Source organism: Cottoperca gobio, chromosome 6 (genome assembly GCF_900634415.1).
Source record: "Cottoperca gobio chromosome 6, fCotGob3.1, whole genome shotgun sequence".
NCBI lineage: Eukaryota > Metazoa > Chordata > Actinopteri > Perciformes > Bovichtidae > Cottoperca > Cottoperca gobio.
The window spans coordinates 4707645-4725400 of NC_041360.1; the positions used below are offsets into that span (position 1 = coordinate 4707645).

The 17756-nt window shown below is 40.5% G+C and overlaps 1 protein-coding gene across 2 annotated transcripts; it reads left to right on the plus strand.

Annotated features, from left to right (window-relative positions):
* The first annotated feature begins 1724 nt into the window (after positions 1–1724).
* Positions 1725–15605, plus strand: ca5a (carbonic anhydrase Va). 2 transcript variants are annotated; one of them, XM_029433779.1, is made up of 7 exons: positions 1725–2242; positions 5400–5597; positions 8108–8226; positions 9662–9757; positions 9979–10041; positions 10696–10854; positions 12275–15605. In XM_029433779.1, exons 1-7 carry the CDS (start codon positions 2101–2103, stop codon positions 12434–12436), a joined length of 939 nt encoding a protein of 312 aa, XP_029289639.1. In that variant the 5' UTR covers positions 1725–2100; the 3' UTR covers positions 12437–15605. The 2 variants fall into 2 exon arrangements, with proteins under 2 accessions (XP_029289639.1, XP_029289640.1); XM_029433780.1 differs by lacking the exon at positions 1725–2242 and adding an exon at positions 5114–5271.
* Positions 15606–17756: the final 2151 nt, after the last annotated feature.

Consider the following 17756-nt stretch of genomic DNA (forward strand, 5'->3'; position numbering starts at 1 on the left):
CAGGTTGATACAAATACAATTGTGCATGTTTTGAATATGATGCATATCTTCTAAAGACTGTAGAGGGGAAATAACCCAAACGGATGTTTTCTGTATACAGCCAGTTTATATGGATTTGGAACTTCATATTTGGTCTGTTTAGGACCCGTTTATCATTTCTATCTGACAGTTCAGGAAATGATCTAAAGTAAACACTGATTAGCATACAGACATCTGTTTTCGCCATCATCAGCACGTGAATCTGTTTTCTTGCTGTTTTACATCTATTTGTTCATTTCAGGGATTAAAGTCCGACAGTCATGTGGGATCAGCTCTGTACAGAGTGTGACATTCTTGAGAATAAGCATTATGCAACACTACAACCCACCACAGGACACCACTTTACTATAAACAAGCTTGGTGTCAAAATGTTTTCTGCGATGGAACTTCACTGTTACCCTTGGGATGATGGGTCTGATTACAGGAACAGATGGGTGATGGAAAAATGTATACAATAAATGAAACTTGGACATTTGAAGGTGCTGCATTGGCGTAGACAGTTTTATAGACCCAAGCAGAACATGTTCTCTGGCTTTTCAAAAGACCTTTTTCATAGCTTGACTTGCAGAACGTACAGTAATACATTGGAAAAGAAGTGCAGTATAACCCATTGTAATTTAAATTTTAAAATGGTACCCTTTTAGAGGGAATTGAAAATGTAAGAGCGGAGGCAGGCCCGTAAATACTGGACAGATAAAGATGGTTATTGAAGAGGAAGGGCACGGCTGTTACTAACAATGATGGCTCTGTTCTCTATAAGTGCAACGTAACTAAGTGCATGCATTTACTCAAATACTGTAATTAGTAAGTACAATTTCCCTTTTATGCTACTTTATACTTCTGGTTCACTACATTCAAAAGAAGAATTCACTTTTTACCCCACTATACCTGTATTAAAGCTAAAGTTAGCGATAACTATAATTATTGTAGTATAAAATATGATGCGTTGTTATAGATCAAACTAACCCACCAGTCTATGAAGTAAATCAAATTAGCTCCATTCCAACCAGCTACAACATTTAAATGCTGGTTCCATGTTAAATCATCACTAGTAATATAACTGTATTACAACATACACAATAATACAGCCACATTCTGCATAATGAGTACTTTTGATACTTCAATTGGGATACTACTTATGTGCTTTTACTGCAGTAACATTTTGAATGCAGGACCTTTACTTGTAATGTAGCATATTCACAGATCGTTTAAGTAATAGCAGAAATACTATAGTCTTTGGACACATACTCCACCACCATTGAAAAGCAGTGTTAATGAAATCAGAAATCAGGATTTCTAAAAGGTTTTACATGAAAACAAAAAAGAAGTAGAATACTTTAAAGACCATGGGAAGCTTAAAAGCAAATTGGCATTATGCTGTAGTGGGGTATATCAATATAGCCTACAGTTTATAATAACGAGATATATAATAATTAATGAGATACCCCGTTATAAATCATTTGTATTATTATTACATTGCTACTATTATATGTTTTATTAATATAACTAATAGTACAGTATTATGAGGACTATATACATGTTGAAATTAATTCGGATTTTGTAATAGCCCTCCTGTCTGTTATGTCTGTCTGTCCTTCGTCATCATCATCGCTTACGCCCCTCAGTGGAGGCCTCTGATTGGTCAGCGCTGTAGCCCCCCTTGTCATACTTAGTCCTGCCGAGCAAACAGTTTCCCAACAGCAGCCTTATCTTATCGTTCATCGGGTGTTTGGCCGACACGGACGATAGTTAACCTGGTTAAATTGACGCTGTAGCTTCTGGAGAAACGCTTGTTGGTTTTTGCGGTTACGTTTCTTATGTGTGTGAAGCGAAAGCCTGCCCCTTCCCCCGCCTCCAGGCCGACGGTAGGAGGGCAGAGAGCGAGGAGAACAACCAGCCGATACTTTTGTTTTGAACAGGCTGTTCAGAGAGCTAACTTTTGTGGAGTTAAAAGGTTTCAGCTAACAGCTAACCTCCAATAAAAGCGCGCAACGAAAGACTCCAAAGGACGTTAACGCGCCTTTTGTATCCGCGTGTTGTGTTTAGCGTTAGCTGATCAATATGGTGACTTTGTCATCCGTAATAAAACCTCTCGCTGCTCAGCTTCACCGACAGCTCGTCAGACACGCCAACAGTCACCGGATAACGTCTGTCAGGAGATGCAACCTCACGGCGTGCTCGAGCAAATATGTGCTGTCGCAGAGTAAGTACTTGCGTTGTAAGTTAGGACACAATGTTTTCCGTTTTTCTAGCGTGTGAACACAGCAGCTCATAGTCCTACAGCCTTCAAAGGCAACATGTAAACCTCAGACATGACTGCAAACAGTGGCAGTGTGTGTATCAGCATGGCAGGGGTTTGTTTTTTGGTCGAATTGAGCCTCTAAAGCCTCTAAAGGCCCATCATTGTGGGTCACACACCATCAGTCAATGGTCACTTTTGTTGTTATCCGAAAACGTGCATTAAGAGCATTGGAAAGCCCGGACTGGATATTCCTCATCCCTGGTTTTGGATCGAATAGACTCTGTCTACTCAGCTGAGTGAGAAACACAGTTCAGGCTCCAGGTTTTCCAATCAAGTATTGATGTCCTTATATGGACCAATTGAAGCCCTTTGGCCTACATTTGGGCCTGTATTGTCAGTCACTACATTATGTTTAGTGTCAGGGATGTTGTTTTCAAATGCACACTGAACATTTCATCGTTTTTTGCCAAATTGTGCCATCTGAAAATAATAAATGTTGTTATGTTGTGCCTTTCTCCATCACATCTCCACTGTATATATCCTGATTGAGGTTTGTTATCCACATGTCTCTGGCTATAGCACATAGACAGATCATGTGGTAGATGTTATGCAACATTAAACTGTCTAATAGGGTGCATCCTATAACTGCACTAAGTCATGATAAACCTGTTGTTTGCAACCTGAACAGCATGTATTTCCTTTACGTTAGGCCTCTGGTGTGAGTCATTTTCCTTCATTTTGATGAGCCAACGGAATATTCGAGACGCACAAGCTCGTCTAACAAGTCCCACAACTTCCTCACCACACCCAATCACATGAGCTACCTCATGCTAACTACAACCTCAGCGTTAACAGGCAAAAAAAATAAATTGGAAAAAATAGGCCAGTGCAGCAGAGCTTTTATGTTCAACCTTAATCATAAACAGAGTTCATATTTAACTTTTACAAGCTTGTTGTAATAGGCACTGTCTGTCCAAAGCGTTGGGTGTGGCTTTGAAATGGTTTACTATAAATGAGGTGTTCTCAGTCCCTGGGCCTGTCCCTTGATCCGTCTTACAGGAACGTGACAGTCTGTGCTTCCCTGATGTAGGGAGGCATACCATCATTTCAAAGTGCGAAGTTTAAGGATTGAGAACTTTTTCTCTGAGTCAGCCACTGATTTTCATTTATTTTCTATACAGTAAGGTTTGGCTATATATACAAAACCATTGATGCCATATTATCTATGAACTTCATTTAGTCTGTTTTTATTGTTGTCGAACTTATATTATAGTTGCATGGTATTGCAGTGTCAGGTGGTTCTCATACTGAACAGATTAGGAAATGATTTGAATCCAGCATCCGCCTGGAATGTAGAAAAACACACTTTAATAAATGTGAGACGCAGGCAGTGGAACACAGTGTTACGTAATGCAAAATACTCCTTCCAATCAAGGCCTTGTGCTAAACTGACAGGCTGAACACATTTCATTTCTCTGTGCTTGCAATTAGACAAAAGCTTCCGTGTTTAGCTCTCAGTACTTTAGTGGCTTCTGACTTATTCATCTCGGCTTCACACCGAGGTTCATGTTCACACTTTCACACTTTATATTTTATATATAGAGATATTATCCTTATTACCTCCACTTTCCTACAGATGTGTCAAAGTTGTGTTAATTTACTGCTAATGCAAACAAACATTTCCTGCTGATGTTGCTTTGCATTAAAAACATTATTCAATTGTGAAGCAGTTAATGCACTTTCAATGTATTCATCACTATAACAGAATAACTGTTATTGGTGCCATTTAAAAAAATATATATATATAAGAAGAAGAAGAATCATCATTTTTTTTTTTATTCAACAAGCATTTAGTTGTATTTCAGCAGTATACTAAAAGCAGCAGAACTGAGTACACCTTAATATTTGTTTATTTATAGCAAGTAATATACCTATCCCGATATTCACAGTATCACATGTTTTCCTCACAATGTGCACCTTGCCAGCATGGCTTGGATAGTTGTGGTTGCTCAGTGCATGATGTTGGCAATATTAGGTTTAATATATATGCAGGAATCAAACCTGCTTCCTGGTTCGTGTGGCGGTTGATGCAGAAGTTTCAGCTGGCGTTTCAGAGCTAGTCATCCACATATCTGGTGATCATGTGGCGATTTCAGGAGCACTACAGAGTGACACAGTGGCACTGACACGCCACGATTCAGAACAACTTAACAGCTGACAAGTCACCCAGTGAATGAGCATGAATTGGCTTTGCAAGCAGTTATTGTGTGTCTGCAAATAACAGAGTGAGGTGGCCAACTCCCCCAGGAGGAGCTGCTGAAATCTGATGAAGATGAAGGTCATCTCCCAGTCAGACTTGTTGAGCTGGGCTCTCAGTGGAAACCTTAAGCTCCGTGCCGGATGAATAGAGAGGAAAACAATAGACTGCGCTGCTCTTGTGCCCTCAGACAACAACACTTGATAGATTATTTTTTCTGTAGAATGTACAATATTTTAGACTTAGTTTTTTTTAGAAGTAGAACATTCTATAAGTGGAGTAAATGCTTTTTGGATGGATTTCATGGGTTAAGGAAAATCAGACGGAGGGAGGTAGGGAAAGTGAGCAGAGGTTCGTGTAATTAGAAGTCAGGTCCGTTGACAGACATTGGCCCGAGCTGGCTGTTTGACCAGCCAGAGGTCCTGGTCGGACTCCCCCGCTGTGGAGGGGAGCTGGGGGCGTGCCAGGACATTCCGAGTGTCAGTTTCTGTACAGCCAGCCCATTTCTGTCTTATTTTGTAATTTCCTTTTAAGAGGACTAGAAGGAAGTGCTATTGCTCATATGTTCCTTTATTCATTCAGTTCCTTCAAACAGCTCAAGGAAGAAGGAGGACTGTGTGTCGATCTACCACCGACACTGTAGTTTTTGTCTTAGTAGAAAGGCAACTTTGTTTAGTTTGTTTCAAAATGGACTGTTTTAAAATGCAGGAAGCAGCCGAGCACAACATGAAAAGTATGTGTCAGCATTTCTGTTTTCAGGTTTTCAGGTTGACTGTTTTTACATTTGAAATGTCTCTGACTTTGCCCTTTGGTTTACTTCCTGTCTTTCTTCTTCTGCTCTTCCTCCCTTCTCTCCTCCAGTGCATCCCATGTGGCAGGGACCCCTCACGGTACCCGGAGGAGATCATCAGTCTCCCATCGACATCGTTGTGCGAAAGAGCGTCTTCGATTCGGAGCTGAAGCCTCTGGTCATTGATTACGACCCGAAGACCTGCCAACAGATCTGGAACAACGGATACTCCTTTCTGGTGGAGTATGATGACACTACAGACAAGTCCAGTAAGTACTTTTTTTGTGTCTCCTTATATCTATATTGTCTTAAAAAAAATCTGAAGATGTATTTCAATCTTATCAATCTGGCCATTAATTGCTCTATAGAAATCAGAAAGTAAAATAATAGTTTGTTCCAGATAACTTCCTCATCTTTAATTTCTACATTGGGAGCCAGTCAGTAGTTGCCCTTTAAATCTGAATGGATCAACGCTACACTTAAAGCTGCTGATAAAAACCACAATGGAGCTGGTGACTGTCTGACCTCAACAACTACTACCGTATATACTATTTTTAAAGTGATGGTTATTTTAGTATAATTACTGGGCTAAACCAAAATACTATAACTTTCCAAACCATCAAAACTAATTACAAAAACCTTAAAGCTGTAAAATGAACTACATCATAGGTGTCACATGCCCCCAGCCTTTGTATTAGGAGCTTAGTGTGGTACTGAGAGAACAGAAACAGGTTTATATTAGTGAAATGTTGAGAACAGTGTTTTATTACCAGAGCAGTAGAGTGACTGCAGGTACTTTTGATCACCACCACATGTTATGCTGTAGCAGTATCTCCTATCTGTTGGTAGTATTACTGACATTGATGAACATTTTACAGGTGTAATGTAAAGTCATTTCTGATTATTGTCTCTGCTGTACGATATTTCCTGGATGTTTCTGGGTCAGTGTTACTGCCTGAGCAACTTGTTTCTTAGCAGATGTCATCTGTGGAATTACTTCCTTCTTTTTGAGGAGGAAACAAACACTAGACAAAGAAAGGATCTGATTCTTTTGGATGAGCATTTCTTTCTTTTAATAGGAATGTGAAATCTGTTTCCCCTACCTTAACTGCTCGGCTGGGGGGTGCGCTTAGACCAGGGGTCGGGAACTTGTGTGTGTGTGTAGGGGGCGGAGCTCCGCCCTTAGCGAAACAGCAGAGGAGAATCTGCGCAAAGCAAGCAGTAGACCGGGGGTGTCAAACTCAATCACAGAGGAGGGCCAACATTAAAAACTGGGACTACGTCGAGGGCCAAACACGGTCCACATTTATTGAACAGGATTCACATATTGGATAAAGTGCAAAAATATACTGAACATATTTAAGTCAACTGCAGACGGATTGCTGAGCAGTTACATTTTAATTTCTGAGCTGCAAATGCTCTCAGTTGATCAGCAGAATGCTGTCGGGAACACAGCGGTGGAGATGTTTGTCAGTGTTTGGAAACACGTAGTGACCAAAGTTTCCTTCTGCATCAGAGTCTCCCACAGGCAGCTCGGCTTTAGAAAGCTCTCACTGCATCACACATGTCCGTGATCACACGGCCCTGAAGCTGCAGGTTTAACAGTGACATGCTTCGTTATGTCGCACAAACAGGCCAGCTCACATCGTCCCAGAGATCTGTGGTGTGTTTCCCTTTTGCTTTCCAAAAACTTTCATTTCATTCACACATTTAGATTCTTCCTCAAATATCTTTCCCCGTGGTTGTACCATGCATTGATTTAATTACCAAAACCGGCGGGCCAGTTATGACAGACATATGATATTTTCTTGCGGGCCGGATATAATAATAATAATAATAAATTGTATTTATAAAGCGCCTTTCAAAGCTAAAAGCAATCTCAAGGCGCTAAAATGCAGGACAACAACAACAACAACAACAGACATAAGAGGTTAAATAGGTCATAATTGCCTTGAGTTTGACACGTGCAGTAAACACTGAAACGTGCACATAAATGAGATGAATAACGTAAGCGTTTAGTTTATCTAATAAAAGAGCACCTGTTCAATGAAACACTGATACTGCTATTAGTACTCGGAGAAGTGTTATTCTTAAAAAATGCAGGCATAAAGTTGCATTCAAATGTATTAAATATATGGCTCTCTGGGAAATACATAAAGAAAAATTTGGCTTTTATGGCTCTCCCAGCCAAAAAGGTTCCCGACCCCTGGCTTAGACAATTGCACCACAACAAATTCCGTTCTCAAAACTAACACTTCTTCTTCAGTTTCTTTAAATATTTATCAGGCTCTTTTTATAATCCACATAAACCACTCTTCAAATTGTAATAAATGAGATCCACCGCACAGCACATAATGCACATATACAGGGAGTGCCACGTCACATTAAGCTTTTACCTAATATTCTCTAAGCTCGCTCAGCTAAAAACAAAAAAACACCAAATCCATCAGCACTTTAGCGTGTCGTTCTTTACAGAGCCTGTTTGTGTAGGGTGTAGGGTACCGACAAAGTTATGTTCACTTCACTAGATAACAGACACTCGCCTCGTTCACGTACTACACGTAAGGCAGTGCTCCGCTGCAGTTCACTGCTGCAGAATAAATATAGGGGAAACACTGGAATGGATATTTGATGTTATTTTTGGCCTTAAAAGAAATATCCCTTATTGGCAGGAGTTCCCAGTGGCCTGTACAATTAGTATGTACAATTATAGGGAAACACTGCTGTAAGGTCAAAGTATGATGCACTGATCAGTATGTACTTTTACTTTCTGGTGCAGCACTGAAAGGAGGCCCTCTGCAAGACACATACAGGTTGTGCCAGTTCCACTTCCACTGGGGGGAGAGCAACGCCTGGGGGTCAGAGCACACCGTGGACAGGAGGCTGTTCCCAGCAGAGGTAGGTGCTGTAACATGCATATAGAAAGCATGAAACTCAATGCTTTCAATGAGAGAGAGGGGGGGGGGGAGAGAGAGGGGGGGGGAGAGAGAGAGAGAGAGAGGGGAGAGAGGGGGAGAGAGAGGGAGAGAGAGAGAGAGAGAGGGGAGCACATCTTGTCTTTTAATGGTTAAAAGGGAAATGGAAAAAGAGGTGTAATTCTGCTTTGTTTAAACATTGTAAATGTTGACTTGCACCAGTCCCATTTATTTTCTATCAAGTCTCCTTTTTGAAATACCTGGAAAAACACAGAGTATTGAGTATGAGACATCGAGTTTGGAGCGGAACATGCTTTATCATTCTTCTTTGAATATATTCTTCTGGTTGTATAGCTGGTATCAGGCATGCTGCCAGAGTCTTTGATCCAGTGGTATTTCTCTATTTGTCTTTATCAATAAAGACAAATTCAAACATAGGCGGTGTGTTTGTCTCTCAGTGGGCGGGACCTGAAACCGGTACTGTTGTTCAGCCTCACCTATAAGTACAGAACATCTATTTTCAAGTTGTTCCATTAACTTCAGCACACTTATGTAACAGCAAGTTCCACTGTGTGTGTGCGTGTGTGCGTGTGTGCGTGTCTTCTGCCAAGCCCTTGTTGGTGGTGTTGGGAATGTATCCGTGTGTGTGTGTGTGTGTGTGTGTGTGTGTGTGTGTGTGTGTGTGTGTGTGTGTGTGTGTGTGTGTGTGTGTGTGTGTGTGTGTGTGTGTGTGTGTGTGTGTGTGTGTGTGTGTGTGTGTGTGTGTGTGTGTGTGTGTGTGTGTGTGTGTGTGTGTGTGTGTGTGTGTGAGAGAGATCAGTTACAGTCCTGACTGACAGCTTTGTGCTATCTTTATGACTGTCAGTGACAATATTCAAATGATTAGGGCTGTGCTTGAATCTAATTGTGTTAACCTTCATGTATTTTACATTCCTGGTAAAAAAAGACTTGTTACGCTTATTTTCAGTTGTTTTTTTCAGCCACAGTTGACTTTCACTGGTAGTTTTGAATATGCACAAAAACATCTGCTACCTACCTACATATGCACTGAATTGTACCTCAAGTTATGGTTTATTAGGAGAGTCTAAAAGACCACAGGCAAAGGTCGAGTTTCTCCATGTAAATTCTCACAATTGATATTAGCAATCTGTTGTACAACAATTATATAGTTTGTTTGCCCTTTCACTCTGAATCTATTCTTTTCTTTCTCAGTTTAAAATACATTTTATGTCATAAACTAAAGACACTACACAGATGAGTCAGACGGACACAACGATAAACTTTTATTTGGAAAAGAAGTCAAGAAGCAATAAATGGGTCATTTAGAGGACAGAATGAGTGGGCAGTGGGGTTAAAAAGATCAAGGACACACACACACACAGACTTATGATGTGTTTGAATGCTTTGTGTGTTCTCAGCTCCACTTGGTCCACTGGAACTCTGACAAATACAGTTTGTTCGAGGAGGCAGTGATGGAGGAGAACGGTCTGGCTGTTATTGGAGTCTTTCTTAAGGTACACTTTACACATGTGCACACACACAGTAGAAACATTGATTGATGTACACACACATGTTTCAGTCGACCCTGTTGCGTTTTTCACACTGTACTCCTGCCCTTTCAGTTGGTTGATGAGCTGTTTATGTGAGGCGATGCTGTATACATTACGTGTTATGTGTTGCATATGCAGCTTTAAACTGTGACTACAACCCAGATTAATGTGTAATCCTTGTGTAGGTGGGAAAGAGACACGAGGGGCTGCAGAAACTGGTAGATGCACTGCCTGCTATCAGACACAAGGTTGGTCTTCTCACACTCGCATGCACACCACATTTTTATTTGACAATATTCTGGAACCATCTGGAGTTTCTTTTCTTAACAAATTGCTGTTTGCATATCCACAGACACATTAGGTCGACCATTCATTAAAAAACTATGTTTGAGATGTCTTTTTTGAAGTACTGCATAGTAAAATGCTAAAGACGTGTCCATACATTATTAAACATTATTTATTACTTCAGAATGTGCCACTTTAGAATTTATGGATCTTAATGTTAAAACAGGTGCACATCCTAGTAGTTACTAGTATACGTATTATATTATATTAATCCTGTGACTACACTGCTTATCGCTAATAATGTCTGATAAGGTTGAGGTTTGTCCAATTACAGGAAATGTTTAACACTCATCGTGTTTATGTTGGATAACGATCAGATAATGATGGTTGTAGAATTTAGATAATAGCTTCATGATTCTTTTATTATATTAGTCTGTGCTGTAATGATTCTGAAGTTGTTCCACAGATATAGGAATAGAGTATATGAGTATTTTGAAGTATCTTAATAATTGTATTATATTTAAAATATTACAACTTGTGTAACAAGTGTCAGCTAGTGTCTTGCTTGTCTCTTGCCCGTAACATTAAAATCAACATGCATTTCTGTCTGTCTGTAGAGCAGTGTAGTGGAGTTCAACAGGTTTGACGCTGCCTGTCTGTTACCCACCAACACTGATGACTACTGGACCTACCACGGCTCTCTGACGACACCGCCTCTTACAGAGTCCGTCAGCTGGATCGTTATGAAGCAGCATATAGAAGTCAGCCATGACCAGGTGTGTGTGTGTGTGTGTGTGTGTGTGTACCAAATATTTTTTCACATGGATTATTGTCAAGGTCTGTAATTCGGCTTAAATGTAGGGCTGTATTTGTTCTGCATGTCTAGTGTTCTTGTGTTTTAAAGCCGGTTGCAGATGAAGATTAGGCTGCATGTCTATTATTAGTATTATACTATTTGTAGAATGAGATTCCAGTGGTGGCTGCGTAGGATTGTTTCCGACACGTGTGGTACAAACATTTCTAATAATTCCAGAGCGATGAAAAGTCTAAATGTATTGAAAAAATATGGATGTAATAACTTTCCAAAATTCTGGAAATGTTTAATCAATAAATATTTGTTGGTGTTTAGCCTTTAAAAACAACGTTCTCACTGCACGCACCCTAAATGACATTTATATACCCACAATGCTTTTTAAAGGTGATAACATCTTATAATATGACGACAGACACGCAAAGCTTCATTAGAAAACCTCAATGGAAGCTTTGAATGTAAAAAATGACATTCGGTACAGCCCTTCTTTAATGTTGATCAGATTTTAATATCGAGCTACATTAGTGGTTTAGTTCTTAAAGCTGCAGTAATCTACATTTTCCTTTTTTAAATATCAACAATGGATCCAATCACTGTGTAACATGAAAGGTGTCGCTTGTAGTTACCCACAGCAAAGTATAATCCTAGTCTGCAGCTCAATGGATGTTTTTAGCCTCTTTTAGCTCATTGTTTTGGTTATCTGGTTTACAATCTCCGGTCATGTCAACCTCGTTGCCAGACACAGGAGAAAGCTGTGCTAAGCTCTGATGAACCTTCTGTACACCAGCGACAGACAGACTGCAGACAGACACAGCCTTTGAGACTAGCTGGTGAACATAGTGCAGCATTTAGAGTCAGGCGAGCTCAAATGAATATTGAAAGTACATTCAACAGGTGTCCAGAAACCTGAATGCTATTCTTTGTCTCTGCTGGGTGTGTAAAACGGCATCTGTTCACTCACACATTCACCGCAAAACATTTTCAGGGTTTATATCCTTTATGTTGTTCTGCTGCCTCCAAGTGGCCAAAACAATCAGTGACTCTTGACCAAGCACTAGAGGGCTCCTGTTGTCTTCCAGAGTACACTCTGAACCCTATTCCTTAGTGTTTCTTTCAGTAGCAGTTATGCTTTCAACTAAAAAAACTGGTTCCAGAAGCTAAACGGTAGTCCTTTTCAGTACCACATTGGAACAATCATAATCATCTTGGGGTGTGTCCAACTAATTGACAATGACGGAAGTTGCATTGAGCTGCACAAACCTGCATGTCAGCATTTTGTGCTTCAAGACATGCATTACACCTATTACACAGGTGACAGGCTTTATCCTGTGTATGTTTTGTTTCTATAATCCTCTTTTTCTGACTGTGTCTTTTGCCCCCTTTAGCTGGCCGTCTTCCGGAGCCTTCTCTTCACCTCAGCTGAGGAAGAAGTACAGAAGAGTATGGTAAACAACTTCCGTGTGCAGCAGTCTCTCTGCGGTCGCACCGTCCGCTCTTCCTTCACTCCTTTCCTTCAGGCAGCTGAAGGTAAAAAGCATACCCACTGATGCTGCTGGACCCAGTACACGCAGTAACGCACACCATGAGCACCAGAGCTACCTTTACTCTGCGATCAGCGGTCCGGACTCTCCTTTTCTTTTTTTACCCCGTCACGGCAAAATGTTTCTCATCACATCTGAAGCAGAAAACACATTTTAAAGTATGACGAAGTTTCCTCAGAGGATCTTCACTTAAATGTTTTATTACAAACTGTTTTACATGGAGGGTGTAGGGACACTTCTGTTTCAGGGGGTTGAGATTTTTATTTTCTTTGGATTTTTTCTGATTTTGGTTTGAGTGGTGCAGACCAATTTGCAATATGGGATGGTTGCTGTGGGGGAAATATTTCATGTTACTGACTTTATTAACATGAATCGTATTTATTATACCTTTTACAGTTCATTCAGTTACTGGCCATGGGGGTTGTACATGCAGCTCAGTGTAGAGAACAGCGGCGCTGTGGTAAGAACTCAACTGCACCGTGTGCTGGCCACAGTCTGCACTGCAGCTCTGACTTCATGGTGGGGATGATTTTATCCGTATAAGGCTACGGCTGCTGCTAGTCTACAGCAGGAAGCCCTGAGATTTTAACAGACTGGAGTTATCACTGTAATGTGTGTCTCTCCAGTATAATGCATAATATATCCATAATATAAATCATCAAGGGCTATTTTTAAATCCTGTATGGTGGGTTGTTGGGTGTATCGTTGATTTTGTTATCTATACATAAATGAGATGATTAGAATGTATGTTTTCTGTTACAAAGAGATTATACTGTATACAGTACAGCTGACATTCAGAAACCCTGGTTTCTTCCAGTATGTGACATTCAAACATCCTTCACATACAGTAGAGTTTTAAAGGAACTCAGAACTATTAATATGTTACTGTAGCACATGCATGCATTTTAAGAACAATCTGATTGGAAGAAGCAGTTCCCTTCCATGACTTTCATTTCAACCACCGTGCCTTAAATGTTCTCTGTATGAATCACTGCGAATACTTTCACCAGCACAAACGTGTGATACCAGTCTCACACGCATGTTTGAGCATGAGAAGTATCTCCGCTGTGGCTCATGTGGTTTGTTATGATCCTCACCTTCATTTTATTTTTTTGAATGAAGAAAATGTTAAGTGTGTGTGGCTGCGCAATGACTTCAGGAACATAGTAGAGAAATTCGGATAACCTGTGAATGACTCGACTTTCAGGTCCACTGATAGATTCAAGTCTATATCTGGAGGGAACTGCTGTTATAGTCTGGTTTAGCTAGTTTTATGTTGCCTGTAAGACAAATCAAATTGTACTGTTTGGTTGGGAAAGAGTTGCAAATATGTTACTGCATGTAGAATCTCTGAACTAGTCTAAACTACTGCTACATTTTTTACATTTGAAATTAAAGTCGCTGACAGGTGACACAGTGGAACCAATTGACTACAACAGCCTCGTGTATCACCTCGCCTGTCAAGCACTTTCAAAAAGAAAAGAAACTTCTATTGACTCGCCTTTGTTCCTCTAGCTTCTGCAACTCAATTGAATCTCATTCAGGATTTATTTCTGAGGAAATAAAGCGTGTTGCTCAAATCTGCATCCAATACAGCAGCTGCTATAAGAAATCGAAGCCTTAGTGATTTGAATAAAAGCTAACCATCTTTCTTAGCACAGACAAAACTACAGCTCCCAAGACAATGTACAGGCACGTAATGTACCTTATTCAGCGCTTTTATAAGCGTTACACTAAGGTAAATCAAGCACTTCTCTGTGTTTCTTACTTAATCCAACAACGCTGCACACACATAGCAGATGAGGATTATGTCATTTAAAGCAGCTTATGCAACCTTGCATCATATAAAGAAGTCGGGCAGGCTGCCTGCGTTGGCTCGCCTCCAGTAGTTGTGAATGTTACTATGCAGCCCTCTTAGAAAGTGAAGGAGTGGTTTGAGGATAGACGGGAAGGGGAGGAGAGAGCAGGCCAGATGGAAAGTTTTTCAGACTTCTTTTACTTTAGGACATGAAATTGCACTACAAACCAGAAAACCACATGTATCTACTTTTAACATTATCCGTACGTGAAAGTTGCCTTTGTTGACGTACAGTTGAGTTGAGGCAGGGGTGAGGGGTCACGGCTGTCTTTATAATCCCATAGGAACAATGCAACTGTCCAAACTGGCCCTCCACCTCTTTAGAAATAGCCGTTCCTTCCCTGCTGCATGGACGCTCACATCAGGCATACACACCCTGCTCCATCTCCCCACTGGCTCCCCTGTGGAGACCCATCACGAGGCCTCACACTGAATAGACTAACTGGATATGTATGTGAAAGATTTGACACTATGCGGGTGATGTTAACTCGTCGTGAAGGCTGCAGATTTGCTTGATAAACGATGAAGGAGTTGGTGTGAAAGTTGATGATGTGCATTAGTAACGCTTTTGGGAATGTTGCATGGTAGCTTTTTTGTTCTCTTACGGAATCTATGTTCAATGTATCGTACTAACAAGGAGACAAGGGACCAAGTACTGCCTTCATCTTGTACTGCTGTGTTTTAATGATGTATTTGAATTGTGCACCATGATCTGCCTTCATGTTTCATGGCATTTTACTCATGTTAAGTTACTTTTTGTTATGCCTTTTGTTTTTGTTTTTTACTTTGAATTCAATGAATATCAATTATTACAATGCAAATGTTGAAAATGTGTTTGTCTACATGGCCTTTTCTGACCAAGCTGGAGAAATCTGACTTGTATCACTGTCTGCCTTTCTAAAAGTATTACAGACTGCTGTCATCATGCTGTATTTTCCTCATGGTGTTTTACACACTTGGTAGATGTTTCATTGCCTTCTGTAGCTCAGTGTGATGTTTTAGCAGGTGTATGCCGTACATATTTTAGCTGTTTTATTTGTCCAGTGGGCCGCCAACATTCCTGCCCTGTGGGGCTTCACTAGGCCCCTCTCCCCTCCCAGCATGCTTTGCTCCACCTGGATGGCTCCTTATAGGCCCCGTTCAGCTGTGCAACCAGGATGTGTTTTGCTCCCAGAGACCCCTGCCCCTTCAGGGGCGGGAGAATATTGGAAAAACACCCAAAGGTGTCACATGATATAGATGTAAAGATGATTTTAAAGAAACTGATATATTTATAGATGGTGTATAACAATAAAGTAATGTGTGATGTGAAATTAATTCTATCTCTGTGTTTTTGTATTTGTTTCCCCATGACAGGAGTAGAAAAGATGTAGTGAACGCTTTGCTATGCAGTGTGATACATTTTTATGTGACAGCCGTGGCAAAAGCATTATGTGTTCAGGTTGTCTGTTCGCCCCATTCCTGTGAACGCCATATCTCAGAAAAGCCTTAAGGGAATTCCTTAAAATTTGGCACAAACATCCACTTGGCTCACTCATTGTAAGTCACTTTGGATAAAAGTGTCAGCTAAATGAACTGTAATGTAATGATGAGAGTAAGATTAAGATTTTGGTGGTCAAAGTCACGTGACCTCAAAAAACATTTTTTTTTCATACGCTAATTATGACACTTTCACACAGATGTCTAATAGGATAAAATGATGAAGTGATGACATTTTGTACAGGCATGGATGTAAACTGCGATGTGACTGGTTGGCGGACACATACAACCACAAGGTGGTAATTCATGTCATTTTCACTACATCGGTTTAAACTTACAACCAAACCGGGAACGCTAGAAAATAACAAACTGAAGTCTTAAGCCTTCAAAGGTTTTCTTAGAAATATGTACATCCTTTTATATATACAGTCTATAGTACATCCCCATTGTTACTCCTGCAGACCCACCTGACCCAACTCCTCTCGAAGCAGGAAACTGCTGAGCACTGCATCTGTCTCAACCCCTACCCTATCCCCGCTGATACCTTTTGAAGCCCCTTGACACAGCGAGGGGATGTTTGATGGCCCCCACCCAGACGCCTGGGGTCCTGAGGGTGGGTTGTTTAAACTCTTTTATACACTGTTACCACGGTCGGGTGTGATTTCGGTTTCCACCTGATTCAAACCAAAGAAATGGCGATTGAAGCCGACCTCTGGGGGTGTTTATTGTGCTTGGCTGCGGGGGAGATGGGCTTGAGTGTACGGGACACACCAGTCAGTCTCGGCTGGGCTTCCCCTGATTGTATGAATGGACAGACTAACTGGAGTCCTGAAGCTTTGAACTGCACAATGTGTGTGACTCTAAGCATGCACATGTGTCCTTGCAGGAGGTGAATGAGAACCTGTAATAAGAGAAAACGGGTAATATCAGAAAAGTGTGTTTGACCAGCTTCCAGCTTTGTCTGTAATCCTCTTTGAGGTGACCACACCTCTTTGCAACAGCTAGTTCCTCTTTGTATAGGAACAACATTCATCTCTTCAATTCATCTCATTATAAAATATACTCCGTATGTTCTCCTTATTGTCAACAAATACCACACTCCCTACTCTGTCTGTGGCACTCACAAGGTAAGTATTTAAAGGTCACAAACATATATTTTAAATATGAAAAAGGCTGAATACTTTTCTAGATACAATCCTCAGCTGGGATATGTAGTTTTGTTTAGCTAATGTTACTTAACCTTAAACAGGTGTAATTAGTGCATTTGTTGGGGACTATTTTCAGCTACATTTGGTGTTCTAGTGATTAACTAGAACACCAAAAGTACTACTACATTTGTGGTTATGTCTGGGAACCACAAGTAGTGGTGTGTACATACTACAACACTACTTGGTCCAGATTGATACACACTGATGGTCCAATGAGGACAAAGCCTGCTGACATTGGTGATCCTTTGACTTCTCCTCCAGAGCCGCCATGAACAGGACATTTAGTTTTTTGTGAAATATCACAACTATTGGCAAGACAAGTCAAGGCAAGTTTATACTCATAGCACATTTCAACAACAAGGCAATTCAAAGGGCTTTGCAAAAACACTGAAAGCATTAAGACATAGTGCAAAAGAAACACATTATAAAATGAAATACAATTTAAAACAGTCATTAAATATCCAAGAGAATAGAAGTAAAAACAAGCTAAAGTAGAATAAGACAGTGCAGTGCAAGACATGAATTAATTGATTTAATTAAAGGGAGCGGCAAAGAGAAAAGTGTTCAGCCTTGATTTAAAAGAAGTGAGAGTTGCAGAGGACCTGCAGTTTTCTAGGGGTTTGTTCCAGATACTGTATATGGAGCATAAAAACTGAACGCTGGTTCTCCATGTTTAGTTTTGACTCTGGGGACAGAAAGCACAGCTGAACCAGATGACCTGAGACTTCTGGAAGGTTCATAATGTACAGAAGATCAGAAACGTATTACAGTCCTAAACCAT